Here is a 19,391-nt window from a genome sequence, read left to right as displayed (position 1 = left end):
AGATGACAACACTGCAGGACAAGAACTGGCTGTCCCTGAGCCCCCCGAGGCCATGGAGGAGACACCAGGCCTGGCAGGCCCAGGGTGAGCAGGGCAAGGGTCCTGCAGGACAGAACGAGACCACAGCACCTGCAGCCAGGCAGGAAGGAAATGGGGGAAATGTAACAGGGAAAACCAGTGATGGGAGGGCTCTGGCCAGAAGGGAACAGGGGCTGTTCAACCTGGGACTGGGGAGGTGGTTTGGACACACCTCAGCCCACCCCTCAAGCCACCCAGACAAGCATCAGCTCTGCTTTGGAGCACTGTGACTCCAAGGTAACAGGAGGAGCACTGTGTCATTGTGGACATTGCCCCTGGCAGGTAATAGTCTCAGTCTCACCATAAACACACCTGAATGCTTTCTTTATCATCACTGGGTCTGTCAGGAGGAGCAGAGTTCATCAAGCCATTATAAAGTTATTTTTTCAGGTCAGGAGCAATAGAACCACATGTATTGCTCAGTCTTCTGCCAGGCTTTTTGATTATAGGGACCTTAAATACCTTTATCAGTCATCCCCTATCTTGCTTTTGGATTGGAATGTTAATACCCTATTAAGTCAGTCAGATCATCTGTGCTTTCAGGTTGTGTCGGCACATCCTTGGGAAAGCCAGGCTTTGCCTCCTTTTGGAAGGCTGGTAATTTTTACAAGGCAAGTTCCAGGGCCAGCTGAGGTTCCTTAGAATACTGAGCATGGTAAGGGAGGTAAAACTGAGGGCTCAAAGGTGAAGGCAAGGGCATGTGGCAAGCAGGGACAACTGAAGTGTTTGTTTCCATTGTCTTGTTTTGGATCTTAAATCGTGGTTTGGGGCACTTTTTGTGCATGTCCTTATTTGTTACTAATTTTTACTCTGTTGTAGCTGGTCACTGTCCTAGTGCTTTGTGGGGGATTGTGCATAGAAATTCTCATCTAAAAAACCCTCCTGTTACCCTCAGTCTGTTTTACCCCTCTTAGGATGTAGAAGTAACCCTCATAAACAGTAGGACTGGACTGTAGCACCAGAACTACAAAAAAAAATGGGGGATGAAAAAAAGAATCACTTTTAACCCCTGAACCTCCCAGGCCAAACAGACTCTGTGAAAAATAATTGAACTGTGTTGAGCCAGTGTTTCATCTGCCACTATGGCAGTAAAGAATGTCCTGGCTATCAAGAAATTAATTAAAACTAAAAAAAACCCCAAATCCTAAGCCTGTGAAGGGCTCAGCATGCTAAACACAGCTGAGGTGGTTACTGCATTATACACAGACCTGGAGAAAGCAGGAGCAGAGCTCTTAGTGCCCCAGCCAGCACAGCTCTGTTACTGTCATTCCCTCCACTCTCACAGGGGCAAATTCAACACCTGACCCCGACACAAACTTGCAAACTCTCCATGACTGGTGCCAGCAGTAACTCAGCCAATGCCAGGATCCCCAGAATTACAGACTACTCATTACAAAACTCTGCTCCTGCAGCACAAAGGTGACTTTTCTTAATGAAAAAATGACAAATGCCAATTACCTGTACAAGACTCCTCTTATTGGAGGGAAGCTCAGCAGAGACAGCCATTTTCAGAGATAGAGGCAAAGAAGCCACAGAGTACCAGATGTTATTCTACTGTCAGTCTGTAGCAGCAGGAACAAAGAAACAGCATAATCCTCTCTAACATAAGAATGTTCTCCTTCCCACTGGTAAAACAGACTTTTGCAAACTCACTGGTAAGCCACAGTGACATTTTAGCTGGAAGCTGCTGGAATTTTTAGTGCTCAATCTCTTTGCTTTCTTTTTACATTAGTCTTCGTGAAAAGAAAATCCTTTGCATGGAACACAATCAATACTTCTAAATCAAAAGCAATAGATGCAGATCTCCAAAGACATAACAACTTATTAATAAAGCAGTGAATAAAATGGACAAAGTTGAACAAAAAAATAACCCCTCAGTTTTTCCACATCCCAGGTGGTCTGTGTATACCTTCATCTGAGCAATGAACAAGCAGTCCCCTCCCAAAAAAAACCCAGATGTTTTATTTTTTAAAGTGTTGCAATACAACAAATACATGATCTGTACAAAGGACACAACAGGGCCAGTTTAAATACAATCAGGAGAAAGGAGTCCCCATATTCACAGTCCTCAGACAACATCTTCTACCAGAATCTGAACCAACAATTTTAAGGGTTCACTTAAAAAACAAACTAAAAAACCAAACCCACCCCAAACAAGTTAAAAAATTTAAAGGTCTCCAAAGAGTCTGTGGGTGTATTGTCTTACAGCAGAGCTCATGGGGCATTCTGTGAAGGGTCACAATGGCATCTTATTGCCCTCAATGCTGATTTTCACTGCATGGGCCGTTCTGCTTTTTTTCCTGATATCTGTGAATTTCCGCATCTGTTTGTCCAGTCGACTCACCCCTTTCTTAGAGGTCCCCTGGAACTTAAAAAATAAAACTAATAATTACCACTGAAAAAAAGCAGAGGCCCCAGAGGTCCAAGGCAAGCGGCACATGCGAGGCTGCGCCTGGCAAGGAGCTGGGGGAGCCACTGGGCCCAGCTGCTCTGTCTGTTCTCCCAGAAGGGGAAAATGCCCCCCAGTGTCTGCAGGGCTGGGCTGGAGGCAGTGGCACTCACAGCCATCACAGTGCAGGGTCAATCACTGCAGAGCTGGGTACCATGTGGAAATTTTGTATCTATTGGCTGCAGCTGTCAGAACCACAGGGCACCAGTGTCATCACTCTGGACTTCTTGCAGGAGGGTTAGACACAGATACACTGTGACTAAGGCCGACACATCAATTTCAGGCTGCCGTTTATTTTAAAGATCAGGGATTAGTATTGAGAAAACAAGGGATCACTGAACAAAGGCAGTGTAGGGGGTAGCAAAAAGAAATGCCTAAACTGACCATACAAGCACTGCATTTCATCTCTGTGTTTGAACTGCAAATGAAAACCAGGTGGCGTAACAGTTATTCTGCACAGATTAATTCAGTGATGGTGTGCTGAAACACCACTGAAGACAAACAGCAAGGACCTTCCAAGCCATAGCCAGTGCTTCCCAGAAGGCAATTTTCCTTAACTAGACAACAGAAACAGGAAGTGATGGAAACGTGACACTTTTAAGGTTGGGAGAAACAGTGATATCCAAAACATGCTACTTAGGATCTGAAAAACACATCCATTAGAAACTTGTTCCCATGGCTAAGGAAGGTGCTCCTGACATGCTGATTTTAAATAAGGTTTACTCATAAATCTGTTCACTATTCATTGAAATTATACCTAAAATTTCACAGTGATGTTTAAGAAAATATCTTTTTAAAAACAAATCAATATGAAGCTTAATATGAAGTCAACAGTTATCTATGGCTTGTGCTCACCTCTTCCTGTCACTGTTAGCTTGTGGCAGCCCTGCTTACAGCACTGAAATGCAGACCAGGAACTGTCAAAGCAATTCCCATTGATGCATGTTCTCCTAACCCACACTCACAGCAGAGGATTCTTCTCCCCCTGGTCTCATTCTGTAGCTCCCATCAGCCACCCCTATTGTCTCACATCATTCTACTTCCTTGCAGGAGCAGGTGTGAAAAACACCTCACTGTGCCCCAGTCAGAGGTCAGCCACAGACACTGCATGCAGTGACACGAGCTCCTGTACCAAGGGCTAAGAATGCCCATGTGTTGCTTCAGGTGAATCTGGAAAACCTAATTGTGTCAGAGCAGCATTCAAAACCACAGGTGGTGCAAAGCTGGTTTTGAGCACAGGTATTTTCGCTGAACTCCTGTCATTTGGGTACCCTGAAGCTGTGCAGGCAGGAGCCATGGCAGAGGTTATGTGCTAGAGCCTGTTTTCTCCTGTACAAGTTCCCTTGTAGGTCACAGTACAGACATGAGAGAATTCAAGGAGAGTTTTCCAGGTTAAAGTTAGGGTGTACACACTCCTGTCCTGCATGTGCAAACTGCCAACAGCTGGAGCACATGCACTGTTCACACCTCCCTCGAGGGATACCTCTCCAACTTGGGAAGGCAGTGGAATGGCTACAGGGGCATCCTGTTGCCTTCAATGCTGAACTTGATGGCCCGATGCACTTTGCTGAGTCGTTTCTGTTCAGCAAACCGTCTCTTGTGCTTTTCCAAGCGACTAATACCTCTCTTAATAGTCCCGGGCTAGAAACAACATCTCAATTAATGGACAGAAGGAGAAAGAACAGCAGACAGCACAGCAATTGTTACTTCTCCCACTTACACACATTCTACCACATATACCCCTTTAAATGAAACTGTATGAGTAGATGGATGAAGACAAAGCAACACAAAGGCCTCCATGGAAGCTGTTCGTGTTTACCAAAACCTCAAAAGTTTCCCAAACTCGAATATTATCAGAACATGATACAAAAGCTGGGAGAGGTATAAAAACATCAGTGCAGTGACACAGGTACTGAACTGCAGCTTTAGCTCAAAATGCTTTAAAGCAAGAGGCCTGCAATCACATTCTCACCTGAGAGAGAAATTCTAGAAAAGTTAACTCAAAAATCTCTTTTTGGTCAGAGATATTTTCCTGTGAAAACACGTGATGAGCTTACTGTCCACACTCACTACAAGAGGCCCTTGAAAGAACTACCCTCCTGTACAGTAACCATGGTGATATGGTGACAGATGCCCAGGCCTAGGAACAGTCACCAGGCCACTGGCAGTGCTTACCCTGGAGGACTCCATCTCCACGTTCCACTTGGGCCTGACGACGTAGTCTTTGTTGGAGGGCATTGGGACCCTGGCACGGGCACAGAACCCAGGGTCCCCGGGCCTGAGAGCCCTGTGGAAAAAAGGATATGACTGTTATGGACAGATCTTATCCAGAAAGAAGTAAAGCCACCCAGTGTGCTGTCCTCTGAAACACACTATATACCACTGCCTCTAAAACCTCTACAGAAATTCCACAGTAGTAGTGCCACCACAATATTTCACTTAAAAAAACCCCAACAAACTATTTATATATCCAACTTACTTTTCTTCTCCTGTTAATACTTTCTCCAGATCCCTACGGGGAGTCTGACCACCAGAGCTGCAAGAAAAATAAATATTTATAGGCATCTATACACAGAGAAAGAAATTTAAAAAACAATAAAGTATGTTAGAAGATAAGAGAGACTTTAACTGACTACCCTTTTACCCTTTTTATTTCCTTTAGTATTTACACACCACTTGGTTTCTCTTGAGGGAGCCTTAAAGAATTCCATGTTTCTGCCTGCTATTCCTACCTGCTCATTTTCCTTCGATGAGGCATCTGTTCCAAATCTCTCTGTTCTCTCTCTTCTCTGGTCATGCCTTTGTAGTTTGAGGTAAGGCCAAAAATGGGTCGAGACCATTCATCTATTAAAAAAATTATTAGTTAACAAAGACCAGGCTTTTGTTTCTCTTAAACCACTCTGGTGATCAAGTACAGCTTTGAAAGTTTGTGCCAAGTATTTATGCTTCCTTTCAACCAAATGATTTTTGAGCCCTTAGTATTTAATGGAAAACCAGCCTTGTGAACAGAAAACAAGAGCTTTCATCCCCAAAGTCTCTTTGTTGCCTGCTCTTCTAGAACATCTCCAAGCTCTCAGAAAGAATACTCAGTGTCAGGACCTCCTGCACAACTCAGGAATGCTGTTTTAGAAATATGCAGAAAAGGTCCTAAAGAATGTAAGTTTATCATCAGTCTGCAGCCATTCTGGATGGAATGCACTCCACATGGAGTACAACTGAGTAGTAAATGAATGTCAGTCAGCTCAGTTCTCTCTGAAGTCCATGGAATAAACAGCCCTCTGGCAGCACCTTCCTGCCTTTTCAGCATATACAAACGATCTGGACCATGAGCCAAGAGAGAACCCAGCAAAACAAATGCCATCCTCTGGCTTAAGACAATGGAACAGGCGCATGCAGAAGCCAATGTAACAGTACTTGTTAAGAGCTGTACAGAGTTATGAAACACATCAGTGAGGTTCCTACACTGCAGAATCTTTTCTACAGACAACAGCAGTGCATCAGAAACCAAAGCAGAAGTTCCACTCATCACCAGAGGGATCTCAGAGATCACAGGCACGTTTACATACTGATCAGCTTCCCAGCCATGTCCTTGTTCGGTCTCGACTCCTTGGGGTGTTTGTACAGGTACATCACAGCCCGTCCAATGCCGCTGTGCTTCAGAGTCTCCTGGCTCACGCTGGGCAGCTGCAGACAAAAGGAAAAGTCAGATAACAACAATAAATTATGTCTGAACATTAATGGTGTCATTGAACTTTGCAGAAATACCTTTCACTTCTACCAGCTTAGAAAATTTAAGGTTTTCGTTGTCCCACTGGGAATTGTTTAAAGTATCAAACACCTAAATCTAGCAATCTGCCATAACATTCTTGGTTTATACACAAAATTAGGTAGCTTTCTAGAAATTTTTATTCCAAATGCTCTCTAGTTTAAATTACCCCAAAACTATGCTACTGCCTTCAAATCATTCATTCTATAAATAAAAACTTACATGGCAAAGACACTCAAGCAATCAGCTTAGCCAAAGACACCGAAAGCCTACACTGAGTGTGTGCACTGCACACTGTAACAGAGCAGAAAAGAGAAGGGATCACAAGGGAAAAAAATTCAGGGATGCATAGCAAGCAACTCTTCACCTAAATTTGGATATAAACCTGAAACAGGAAGGCAGGGCCAAATCACCTACACTCTTTTGCACAAGCACACCTGTTGTGCAGGTTGCTTCCTTGCGTGTTTCACTGCACAGCCCATTGGCAGAGCTGCAGTTCATTTATCACCTCACATTTCCCTAAAGCACATGACTGTAAAACTGTGGACAAGCTCCAAATCAAATGTGGAAAGTCAGGTCCAAACCTCTTGCAGGATCTTCAGAAGCTCCTCTCTTATCTTTAGTGCTGGCAGACTTCGGTCTGGTAGAGGAGAAAGCCACTCTTTGATGGCAGACATAACACCACTATCGATGAAAGTTTCTTTGAGATCCTGCCTAAAAGGTTTAAATTAAGAGAAGCCCGTAAGTCATGTCATATAGCAACATCTCAAGTTGTGATGTCCCCTCAGGAAAATAGCATAATTGAGTTTCTTTCATGTTAAATTTGAGAGGGAAAATTATGTATAATTTTATGTTTTTGAGGTCACCTAGCTTCAGCATTTACTTGGAATAAAAATAGTGTTTTTCTGCATATTCAGTATAGCTGTAGTATAACTCCATGGAATCTTACAAATTCTGACTATTGCCCAGGGTTGCAGTTAACTAGAATGACAACTCACTTTTTAAGATGCATAACTACAGTTGGTAGCAAAGTTAATTTCTTCAGTGCTGGTTTCTTTTGCGTATTCAGCTGACGATCCTCCTGTAGAGAGTTGAAGAATCAGCACAAGTTAATCAAAGAAAGAAATCAGCAACTCCCATTCTTTGCAACACTTACAAAGAAAAAGACTACTCTATTAAACTAGAAGTGCAACTTTGGAGGGATTACACTAATTTTGTCCCCTGCTCCACAGCTCACCAACAATTATGCAACAACTTCTCTGAAAAAAGGGTCATCACTTTAGTCAGTATTTCCCAATAAAGCATCACATTAGGAGAGTGCTCCTAAATTTACTCTTTTTTTTCCACTTCATGACTTAGACTGACTACAATAACTGGAGGTCCTCTATACTGTGCACAGATAACACTTTCTTAGTAAAGCCTCACCTGAAAAACAGAAAAATAGCTAAGCAGAACAATGGGAAGGGAGAACATGTATTTTCACCTGTGTCATTTCAAAATTACTTCCATCCAAGGCCTGACTATCACCATCTATTCAAAACTTGTAACCCATACCAAAACCATCCAATGCAATCAACAGATTTCTGTCCAGCTCCGGTAATTCCTTTCTATTTGTCCTAATCCACTGAAGGCTCACTCTGTGCAATGTTTGTTTTATTTCAAGGGAGAAGATTCTTCTAATGCATCTCCTTCCCTCTTCCTGCCCCTGTACTTCCAACTTTGACACCCCATTTGAAACATCTGGCTGTCATCTTGTCTGAGAAAGGCTTTCCTGTCAAGCCCAAGAAGTTTCAGTTGCCTTCCAGATTGCTTTCTTACTCTTCCCATCTTTCTGAACTCATTATCCAGATCTTGTTCTCAGACAGATGCTTTTGTTGTTGCTATTTGTAAAGCTCTTCTAGTTTCTAAAGTCATGTATATCCCTCAATTGGTTTTAATGTGTTTTGCTGTTTATTAACTTGATTGCTACTCCAACAAAACAGAAGACACCGGGCAAAAAGCAAGATCCCAAATAACCTTCCACAGGAAGATACTAAACATTTCTCCTAGAAAAAGGCAGAAGGTCCCATGAATCTTTATTCTGATGTCATTACCACAGCACTGTCATTCAAGCTATTTGGAAAAGGACTCTTCTCAGAAACAAATACCCAAGTATGACACATGCCAGTAACATCATAATGAAATTAAAGCATAGTCCCTTTCTCAGTATTTAACATACTACCAGGTGGTTTACAGAGCACCTATATATCCCTTTTTAAAGAAGTTAATCTCAGCGGATGGAAGTTTAGCAATTGACCTAATTTTAATATTTAAAAATTAGCACTCTATCAAAATTTCAACAGTGTTTTCATTTAGAACAGCAAAATAACATTTAGGGTTATACAGATATTAGAAGCTTTCCATAGTGTACCGATTACTCCTGCTGAATACAAGCCAGATTTTTCTATCTTATTAATCACACAGTTTTCCCATAGAAGGGAACTGAATTTCAAGGTGTGTTTGGAGCCTGGAAAACTGACCTCAGCAGCTTCATTCATCTTCACAATCATGGCACTGACCACATCATCTGCATCACTGATGAAAGTGCCCCCGTCACGGTTCCGCCTGCGCTTGCCGCTCATGCTCTTCTTCCTCTGCAGCATCATGTCAAAATCTGACATGAAGTCCATGCTGAAACACAACCACAGTGTTAATGATGGGCCTGGGCAGGAAATAATTTTGTGTTTCTCTCGTGCACAAACACTGTGTCTCAAGGTCCCAGTGAGATAATTAATTATCCTCAGTATGCAAAATGCAAAACTAGTAAAGGGCTCCAATGGCTCCAGACCTTGCTGTAATACCCAACATGTGCACACCTGCAATATCCAGGGTCCATAATGCCCTTTCACCAAACTCTGGCATTAACAAAGGAATATGTAACACAATGACTTACTGCTTCCCTCTTTTGATGTTATCATCAGAGTCTGATTCATCTGCTGTCTCCTTCATATCTCCATCACCTTTCTCTTCCTCCAAATCCTCCTGGTTAAAACCCTGATGAGTACAGAGAGTGCAAATCAGTGTATGGATCAGGATTGAGCATCTACTCAGGTAGCTGACACTAAAAAATCTTCAGGTAAGTCTTCAGAGGATCTAGAAAGATGAACAGTCTTTTTTATTCCCCCTGTGACTACTGTCACACCAACAATTCTCCCAAAAGATGAGAAGATGAGCTGTAAATGTTATTTAACCCAAAGAGCATCCCAGTGAGTCTGGTAGATACAAAACTGACCTGATGCAGCATATACATTCTCTTCAGATCAACAGGAGACATCCACAGTAACACTTACCGTAAATTCCTCCTCTTCCTCATCACCAGATTCTCCAAATATATCTGCAATCAGGTTCCTGTGAAGGTAACAGCCACATTTATCTACTTCGACTACAACAAGATGTGCCTTTTCTGCAAAATCTCTAATGACTGTATGAAGATCTCCCTTTTGTTCTGTCTCCTTCTACTGACCTTTCTCTTCATGCCACCAATGAAGGTGAACAGTCATTCTCTGGTTGGGATTTATCCATTCACCATGGTTTTCCATTCCCCATCACTCCCCCTGTCTAAAGCCCCAATAGAATTCATATTCTTTTCCACTTACTCTTGTTCATTTCCAGATTCACTGTCACTGCCAAACAGATCTTTCCCTTTTTTCTTCCCAGCATCCTCTTTTCCTTCTTCTTCCTCCTCCTCACTATCGGATACAGCATTTTTCTTCCTTTTGTCAGATTTCTCTGAAGCAGCGTCACTGTCCGATTCTTCAGCATCAGAAAGGATTCGTACCTTTTTTGCAGCTGCCAGCAGAAAGGAGCATTACTACATGTCCCAGTAACAGAGGGGACAACTGTTACTCTCAAATTAATCTCTGACTAGTCTTCCAACACCAGACCATTGCCATTTCCTAAAAAGCATATCCATTCTGAAGTGTTTTATTAAATCAGCAAATGGAGCTTCCATACACCACATCTATTCATAAAAAAAAAATTGCAATTTCAAATCTCTCACCTCCAGTATATGAAAAAAACACAGAAAAAAATTGCAATTTCAAATCTCTCACCTCCAGTATATGAAAAAAACACACAGGAAAAAATTACTAGAGAACCAGCAATGAAGTAAATAAATAACAAACTATCATGTCACCAGATGCCAGTTAGATCCTTACAGTCTTTTGTTAGACCTACTTATTACTCAGAAGTGTTAGATACACATTCACACAGCAAAGCAGTCAGAACAACAGCCTCTGCAAATGCAGTTCTGCTCCAAAACGAAATCTGATTTATGGTTTCTCAACTTAAGATGCTTTATTCACACAAAAGCAATGATTTAACTTTCACACCACTACCTGTCACAGCACAGTATAGTTTCTTACGTGTTTTCTCATTGTCATCCTCACTATCAGAAAGGATGGCTGTTTTCCTCTTCACTGTCTTTTCTTCCTCTTTTTCATCTTCATCACTGTCTGATATTTTACGTCTCTTAGGAGCTTCGTCTTCACTGTCAGAGCCCTGAAATCCTTTCCTTACATGTTCATTATCTGAATGATGAGAGTCATTCTGCACCTTTTCCTTCCTGTCCTCCCCATCACTATCTTCAGACTCTATCTGCTTGTGTCTGGACACATCCTCGCTCTCCGAGTCGCTGGCTGGCTGCTTCTGAGGCTCCTCACTCTCGGAGTCACTGGCTGCCTGCTTCTGGAGCTCCTCACTCTCAGAGTCGCTGGCTGCCTGCTTCTGGAGCTCCTCACTCTCAGAGTCACTGGCTGCCTGCTTGTGTGATTCCTCATTTTCAAAATCACTGCTGTGATCCCTTGGAGGGTCTCCATTGTCAGAGTCACTCGCTCGATGATTTAAGGTCTCTTCATTTTCAGAGTCACTTAAATGCCGGTTTGGACGGTCCTCAGTATCAGAGTCACTGTCCTTCTCTCCATGAGCTGCTTCATTTTCTGAATCACTCACATTGTGATTTGGGGGCTCCTCATTATCTGAGTCACTTTCTTTTTGCCTTGGGTTATCTTCATTTTCAGAGTCTGTCATATGAGGCTCTACGCCTTGCCCATCATCTTCTCCATCACTGTGTTCATTCTGAAACAGAAAAATAATCTCAGACAACTAAGCAAAAACACCTTAAAAAGTAAAGAAAAGATGTTCTGTATTTTTGCTTGTCCTTCCTCCAATGTGATTACCCAAGGTGCTGCAAACTGAAATAGTGTCTATGTAAAAATAATTAGACAATCTGCATCAAAATACTATCAAATACTTCACATCAAAAAAGTATTATCAATGGAAGTATGTCCATCCTGCAGCTCCATGGTATTTTGAAAGTGGTAACAGAATTCACAGAACACTTAAATGAGCATTTCTAAGAAGGGTCCAGCTGCTCAAGGGTAAAGGCTTAGTGCTTTTATTTTAATAGGTCAGGCCTTCAAAGTGGTTTAGTTGAAATTTCCAGTAACAAAGCAAGAAAGAGTATCTTGCATTTGTCATTTTATTTTCCTGAAGATCTCAAACAGATGTTTCCTGTGTGAAGTACACCTTACTGAAACAGCACAGGCATTATGCTCCAAATGAAGCTAACGCCTGTTCCTTCTTTGTCGAGGAAACCTATTTAAGAACAACTCAAGAGCAAAAGCCTAGCAAAAGACAAGAATAAAGTTTTAGTCAGACCTTTCAGAGTATAACTGTTAACAGTCATTGTGTTTGATTCAACAGCTCTCTCCTCTGTGCTGACAGCTCCCATGCTTATCCAGACACCCAAGATAATCCATGCACAAACACACCCACCTGGCAACTTCAGAACTGAAACAATCCTTTGACTTTTCTACACACCAAGAAATATTGAGGCACATGCTCCATTTTTAAGAGAACATCTCAGAAACCACCTTACTAAGTATAATTACTTACAGCATCATTGTTTATCTCCAACATCCAAAATCTACTTGGGAAAAAAATCTCAATTGCATTTACCTGAGAATATGAAATTAGACTTGAAAACTCATTCCATTAATTCAGCTCCCACAGCTACTGTCACCATAATCCTGTTTTCAGCTGAAAACAACAGCATTGTACAAGGAACTTCTCTTTAGCATACTCAACTCAAAGCCTCAATCAGGCTTTCCTCAGTCATTCTGTCTCAGCTATAAACTTTTTCTACTTGCAAACTGAGTATTTATTGTGATAGGAGATGCTTTAAGACCTACATGTCCTGAAGTTTCCAAATCTTTTTCTTCTGCAATTCAATTTCTTTGGAAACAGACTTTCTATTTTTATTTTCTCTCGTTGTTCTACTCCCACATCCAGACCCATAAAAAAATGTAGGTGTAGCTGCCCTACACCTACAACAAAGAATACTATTGATCTTTAAAATGCATGAGGCAGGAAGAATTTTAAATAAAATTAATTTCAACTGCTTGTAGGAACTACTTCCTCCATAATTATGTTAAGTGGCAAAGAGCATTGCTTTTTAAGACTTTGGACTTCATATACTTATTTCTTTGGCTAGCACTTGATAAAGATCATCTAAATTACTGCAGAATGACTAACAGTGTTACTGAACAATGAAAAAAAAACCCAGGACCATGAAATTTTAAAACATGCACTACAAATATGACTTCACTAATTCCTTGTTATTTAATGCTAACTACAAACAGCTGCTGTGACAATCAAAGTTGTTTTCTCTCTGCTGCTTGTTCCTGTCTCTACAGCACTGCATCTTTGGAATCTTTCATATTCAGAAATTCTCATTTCTCCTCACAGAAAGGAAACATGGTTCCGTCAAAACCTGAATCTGGAATTCTAAGGAAATATTAATATTAGGAAGTGACAGAATCTAGGATGCACTCAACTGCCCTCTGCTTGTTAATATTTTATTCCCTTACCAAAAAATCACTTTGATTGCCCTTCTCCTGCCTAGTATAACCCATATAAACCTATCACAGGTGTATGTGACAGATCTTCCCTGACTGTATTACTTTAGACTAAAGAAAACTGCAGCTGGAACAGAACAGAAAGCAGATTGCACAGCAGTTACAGGTAAGGTCACTGAGAAACACTGAAATCTAACTGGTATCTAAAATGGTAGAAAAACAAGAATTAAATAATTTTTGTTACTGTATTTTGTGTGGGCTTGCCTGTCTTCTCTCAAAGTCAGATGGTGAATGCTGAACAGTACTGATAAGTATGTCAGCGGTAATAAAGGATTTTGCTAAACAAACCCAAGGAAATTAATAAAAATAGTACTCTTTAAGATATTAGGACCATCACCTTCCCAGCTTCCAGTTTAGGAATTCTTTGGTGAGCAAATAAACAAAATTAAGAACCAACAAGAATCAGCAATGATTCTTCATATTTCTAAGGTCAGAAGTGTGGCTGCAGGTTATACATGCACCTGTTCAAAATTAATCACTAAATTACAAAGAACTTCTCATGCAAAACCTTGGGGAGAAGACACTGTAATTACAGAGCTTTATTACTGGAGATTATCACAGGATCCCACATCTTTAACCTGTTACTGCAAAGTGACAATCCCTGCTGAGAATGAAGATGTCTGGTGGGGGAGAGCAGACACCCCGCAGTCAGACTCAGCCAGTGGTCAGAGCAGCTCAGCTGCTCCAGTGTGAGCACACAAGGTGACACGGGTGGGTGTCCCTGCACACTCGGGGCACAGGGGTGTCCCTGCACACTCGGCTGTCCCTGCACGCTCACTCTGGGCACACAGCTGTCCCTGCACGCTCACTCTGGGCACACAGCTGTCCCTGCACACTCACTCTGGGCACACAGCTGTCCCTGCACGCTCACTCTGGGCACACACCTGTCCCTGCACGCTCACTCTGGGCACACAGCTGTCCCTGCACACTCACTCTGGGCACACAGCCATCCCTGCACACTCACTCTGGGCACACACCTGTCCTTGCACACTCTGGGCACACAGCCGTCCCTGCACACTCACTCTGGGCACACACCTGTCCCTGCACGCTCACTCTGGGCACACAGCTGTCCCTGCACACTCTGGGCACACACCTGTCCCTGCACGCTCACTCTGGGCACACAGCTGTCCCTGCACGCTCACTCTGGGCACACGGGCACCAGCCCTGGAGCCCGCTGAGGAGAGCTGGGCCAGGCAGCAGCACTGTCAGTGAGGGCAGCGCTGCCCCAGAGCCCCCAGCAGCAGCACAGCTGAGACGCTGCCCAGGGCAGGACCTGCCCACTGCCCACACTGCAAGAGGCTGCTGCACACAATTCAGGAATCTGCATGCTTTGGAATATAATTGATATAAAAAGTGACCAACTTCCCCATAAAATGACAAAATGCTGCTGGGTATGCTTGATAGTCTTCACTTTCCCTTTTTTATTTGTTCATCTCTACAAACTGTTTTCAAAGAAATGAAGTATGTAATTTTTGAGTTTTCTAGTTTTCATTTTCAAATGACTGACTGAAAGATCAGACATCCTCAAACAAGAGTAGGTCTCAGGTAATTGCTACTGCATTTTTCTCTAATTCCTTTGCTTTCTTTTCTTCCTCCTCTTTATCTATAAACATTTTAATTGAGATGTCCTTGATTTTTGTTTAATGAGAGTTCTATAACATGAGGCTTTAGTACAGTATAAAATAAGGAATATATCAAAATCAAATTTACAGTGTTACACTTCTACATAAAAATTACAGCTACCAAGCAGTTTATTGGATCAACATGCAGCCACTTTTAAGAGCTACTTCTTTGATAATTTAGTAACTTCAACAAAATGGAAGCCATCCACTACAATTTCATGAGAGATGAGCATTAAACTACGACCTACACAACCATCATGGGCATATCAGCAAGTTCCTCCTTTTTTTCAGGTATCACATATTTGTGTTTGTTAACAGTCACAGTTTAACCACAACTTAGTTCATGAAACAGCAGCAACTTGGTGGAAGTGTAAAAACGAAGTTATTACAGATTTCTGTATGAGCCTAACTTGGACAAACACTGTAAACGTGATTTCAGATTCATTACTGTACTAAAACTAATTCTAATTGTCTAAAGCAGAATCAGTAAGGACATCAAGGAGAACATTTATAGATAAAGTGGGACTGGGGGAAGGAAAGCCAGAAAAGAATTGTGGAAAAGAAAAATCCACATACCTGAGACCTACATAAGTAATTCCTCAGGATTCCCCTTTTCTTTAAAGTTAAAAACCTGAAAGAAAAGTTTGAAATTTTAAAACTTCAGTTCTTTACATCTGAGTTCTAAATTAGAGGCAAAATAGTAATTAAACAGACTTAACTGATTAGTCTGCCTAAAAAGGTTTTATTACCTTTGAGTGTCACTTCTCCCACACACTCCTAAAAATGAAGAATATAAGAGGATGAGAGAATATTTAGAGTAAATAATATGACAAATGACTGGGAGCTACTCCTTTCAGAGACGGCTGCTCCACATTATTGCTTTTTGAGTGCAAAGAGAACTCAACGGAGGGAAAGAAAAATTAAGACTTCACAGCAAAACAAAATATTTGAGTTTTAATTTGAGCTGAATCAAATAAAGCATGAAGGCTTGACAACTCTCATTTAGCATTGCTCAAAAAGGTGGCTTAGCTTGGCTCTTTTATTTTAATTGGCTTTGTGAAGTATTTTACCTACAGAGGAATATTCAATCACCATCACAGAACAAAGTCTTTAAAATACAGACACCTCAGCACATGAATTGGCCCAGTTAACAGTGATAACTGGTACCTTCTGCTCACCTAAATCTGAAGAAGACATGCTGCAGATGTAAACAACAGTCAGCTACCTTGCCACAGTAACTAAAATTAAAATCTCAGAGAAGTGCTCAGAAAAGTAAGAACCAATAATCAAACATAAACCAATGACACAGAAGAAAAAGATTAATATCATTGTAGCAGCAGTGTGACTTTTCACACACTCATCACACTTTTCTTTCATAAACAGAAGTACTAAATTCCTCCAGACAGACAGTTCTTTTCCCAGCCTGAGAAATGTGTTTCCTGCCACTGCAATTGTCGTTGTCACAGTGGCAGATGCTGCCTCATACCAAATCTGCTTCTTCCCTTGGAAATATCAACACCTATCAAAAAAAGTAAATTCCAAATGTGCTTTACAACTAAGTTCAAATACACGGGAAGAACTTTCATTTTATAAAATAGAATTTTCATCTACTTTCTAACACTGAGGGAAGTATGAATTCAATTAAGGCAGGGCAAAAAAAAAAGAAAAAAGAATTTTAAAAAAAGGATTGTAAATTATGCCAGTTTAGTCAAGCCTTCTCTCACATCAGCCTTTGCTGCATTTTAAGCAATTTCTAACATGTGTAACACTGAAAACCCAGTCACAGTAAATCCTGATCTTTCCATACAATGCAGTAGAGTAGCAGAATGCTCTGAAATGGCTTTGACTACAGTTTTTATAAGTATCAAAAAGTTCTCTGTAACTTGGCTGGCAGAAGATCTGAATTCACAGGCTAAAATTATTCCTTCTGACAAAGACCTGATGTAGCTCTATTATGAGTCACAAACAATTCTTAAAAATTAAATCTCAACTTCCCAAACTGCCCTAGAAATCTAAAGGGAGCCTTCTCTTTTACCAAAATCTCTTCTCAGACCAGTCAATCCACAAATGAAGTGACTCTGCCCCAGAAAACACCCTGGACCAAAACCTTTCCGTGCTGAACACTTCTCCAAGGGGGAACCACTTCAGAGGAAAAACACGTCCCACCTTAACCTGCTCCTTTGTGAATGACAAGGTGGAAACCAGCACAAGGCAGACTCAAGAGTCACTGTCCCCATCTGACATGAAAGCTGGGACAGCATTTATTCTCTGTTAAGGAAATCACCACCTCCAAAGTGCGTGGTTTTACAGCACTTCAGAATTTCAGGTACAAATTCCTCACAACCCCGACATTTTATCTCTGTGAAATCGAGGCTAACCGAGTACAACTTACTCAAGTTCAGAACAGTGTGTGCTACCACAACAAGAAAAAAACCAAACAAACCCTCGCCAACGTACTTGTCAAGAGACTATCCAACGCTTTTTTATGGAAATAAAGTTTTGCCCGATGGAACTCTTAAGAGGAACTCAATAAACAGGTGTGTCTCGGTTACGAGAGAATGCCACTTTAAACAACAACAAAAAAGAATTCAAAGAGTAAACTTTATCTAGATAAAGCTCCCTTAGTACCTCTGAATGGTGCCCTACACTCCCATTCTCCGATCCAGAATGTTGTTCGTTTCCTTCATCTTCCACATCAGATCCTGAGTCTCGCTCGTCTTGCACTGGAGTAGCTCCTCCATCATCTATTCCGAGATTTAAAAAAGAAAGTAAAACTCAGCGTTTAAAGGAACCGCACGGGAACCAGGCGGGCTCCCGCTCTAACGGGGCAGGGAATCGGGGGTGTCCGAACAAAGCACCCCAGCCAGCCCCGGGAGCGCACAAATCCTCCCGCTCCAAGCGGGGAGCGACCGCTGCGCTGCCCGGACACCGGACTGTTGCAAATAACGCCCTCGGCGCTGCCCTCGGGCCACGGCCCCGCCGCTGTGCCCCCGAACCCGCGGGCCCTGCCGTGCCCGACGCCCTCCCCAGAGGGTGCTGCGCGCCGCGCCGCTACCTGACTGCTCCCCGCCGTAGTAGTGGGAGTCCATGCCGCGCCCCGCGGTGGCGGCGGGCGCTGCCCCGGGCGCTCCCTCAGCGCGGCCCGGCCCGGCCCCGCCGCCTCGCACAGGAACAAGATGGCGCCTCCCCGCCCAGCAGCGCCCCCGCCCCGCGCGCACGGCGCGCTGGGTCTCGCGAGAACGCCGGGGCAGCGGCCGCCAGGGGGCGCTGGCCGCTCCGGCCGGCCCCGCCCGGTGGGCTCGGGCTCGGCCGCAACAAACCGGGAACGCTTCGGCCTCTCCGCTTTGCTTCCCTCCCGCCCCACAGCCCCATCCTGCGAATATAGCTTGGTTTCAGCTTGACAGCTGAAACGCTGGGGAAACTGAAGGAGCCTTGGAGAATAAAAGGCTATTTGTAACCCCTGGGTGACCACGCCAGTGCTCAGCTGCAGGGTGACCTGGCTGTGATCCTGGCAAAGGTGCTGCCGTGTCTGAGCCCTGCGGGAATTGCCAGGAGACCAACCCAGCACCTGACACTGTACATGGCTGTCAGACCAAACCAGCCCCTGACACTGTAAATGGCTTTAGACCAAACCAGCCCCTGACACTGTACATGGCTGTCAGACCAACCCAGCCCCTGACACTGTCAATGGCTGTCAGACCAACCCAGCCCCTGACACTGTCAATGGCTTTAGACCAAACCAGCCCCTGACACTGTACATGGCTGTCAGACCAAACCAGCCCCTGACACTGTACATGGCTTTAGACCAAACCAGCCCCTGACACTGTCAATGGCTTTAGACCAAACCAGCCCCTGACACTGTACATGGCTGTCAGACCAAACCAGCCCCTGACACTGTACATGGCTTTAGACCAAACCAGCCCCTGACACTGTACATGGCTGTCAGACCAAACCAGCCCCTGACACTGTAAAGGCTGTTAGACCAAACCAGCCCCTGACACTGTACATGGCTTTAGACCAAACCAGCCCCTGACACTGTAAAGGCTGTTAGACCAACCCAGCCCCTGACACTGTACATGGCTTTAGACCAAACCAGCCCCTGACACTAAATGGCTGCTCGGAACCACAGCCTGAGCTACCCGAGAGTTCCAACATCTCCCTTCTGCCAGACGAAGGGCCATCTACTGCCATGCTTCCCACCATGACTAAGGGTGGGAGATCTGGAGGGTGATCTAGAGCAGAAAAGATTTTGCCATTTAAATACTAGGTGAATTTATCTGCTCTTTACAAGCCCAGTCAGCAAGATTAACGTGCATCTCCACAAGAAGGTGGCTCCAGAGCTCAGGCACAGAGTGGGCTCTGATCCTGCGAGGGGGCTGCAATACTCATTTTTGCAGCTGGCTGGAAGGGGACCCACCATGGCCATGGAAAGGAAGGACAGGCTCTCACCAAATTTAGGCCTGGCTGTCCTGGCTGAGCTCCAGTTCAATCTAGTTCATGTGTGGGTGGTTCCTCCAGAT

The 19,391-nt window shown here is 43.3% G+C and overlaps 1 protein-coding gene across 3 annotated transcripts; it reads right to left on the bottom strand.

The window, feature by feature from the left end:
- Positions 1–2,017: 2,017 nt before the first annotated feature.
- IWS1 (interacts with SUPT6H, CTD assembly factor 1) lies at positions 2,018–18,018 on the bottom strand. 3 transcript variants are annotated; one of them, XM_058031292.1, is made up of 14 exons: positions 17,927–18,018; positions 17,500–17,615; positions 10,697–11,408; positions 9,929–10,121; positions 9,623–9,680; positions 9,226–9,326; positions 8,813–8,963; positions 7,292–7,374; positions 6,878–7,007; positions 6,094–6,211; positions 5,260–5,371; positions 5,007–5,063; positions 4,703–4,814; positions 2,018–4,168 (listed from the first exon to the last, which is right to left on the bottom strand). In XM_058031292.1, exons 1-14 carry the CDS (start codon positions 17,958–17,960, stop codon positions 4,040–4,042), a joined length of 2,106 nt encoding a protein of 701 aa, XP_057887275.1. In that variant the 5' UTR covers positions 17,961–18,018; the 3' UTR covers positions 2,018–4,039. The 3 variants fall into 3 exon arrangements, with proteins under 3 accessions (XP_057887275.1, XP_057887274.1, XP_057887276.1); XM_058031291.1 differs by having other exon boundaries at positions 2,018–2,446; XM_058031293.1 differs by lacking the exon at positions 17,927–18,018 and adding an exon at positions 15,448–15,502 and having other exon boundaries at positions 2,018–2,446; positions 17,500–17,585.
- Positions 18,019–19,391: the final 1,373 nt, after the last annotated feature.

This window comes from Melospiza georgiana, chromosome 10 (genome assembly GCF_028018845.1).
Source record: "Melospiza georgiana isolate bMelGeo1 chromosome 10, bMelGeo1.pri, whole genome shotgun sequence".
NCBI classification, from domain to species: domain Eukaryota; kingdom Metazoa; phylum Chordata; class Aves; order Passeriformes; family Passerellidae; genus Melospiza; species Melospiza georgiana.
The sequence above is the reverse complement of the archived record's forward strand: the minus strand, read 5'-3'. Positions and strand labels throughout refer to the sequence as shown.

Bases quoted from the DNA above. Each gene is read 5' to 3' on its own strand.
- IWS1 (XM_058031291.1), bottom strand. From the start codon at position 17,960: ATGGACTCCCACTACTACGGCGGGGAGCAGTCAG. The intron at 11,409-17,499 runs GTACTAAGGGAG...TTTCTGTTTCAG, and splicing joins GTGTAGGGCACCATTCAGAG to AATGAACACAGTGATGGAGA. The intron at 7,008-7,291 runs GTGAGTTGTCAT...TAAACCTTTTAG, and splicing joins GTAGTTATGCATCTTAAAAA to GCAGGATCTCAAAGAAACTT.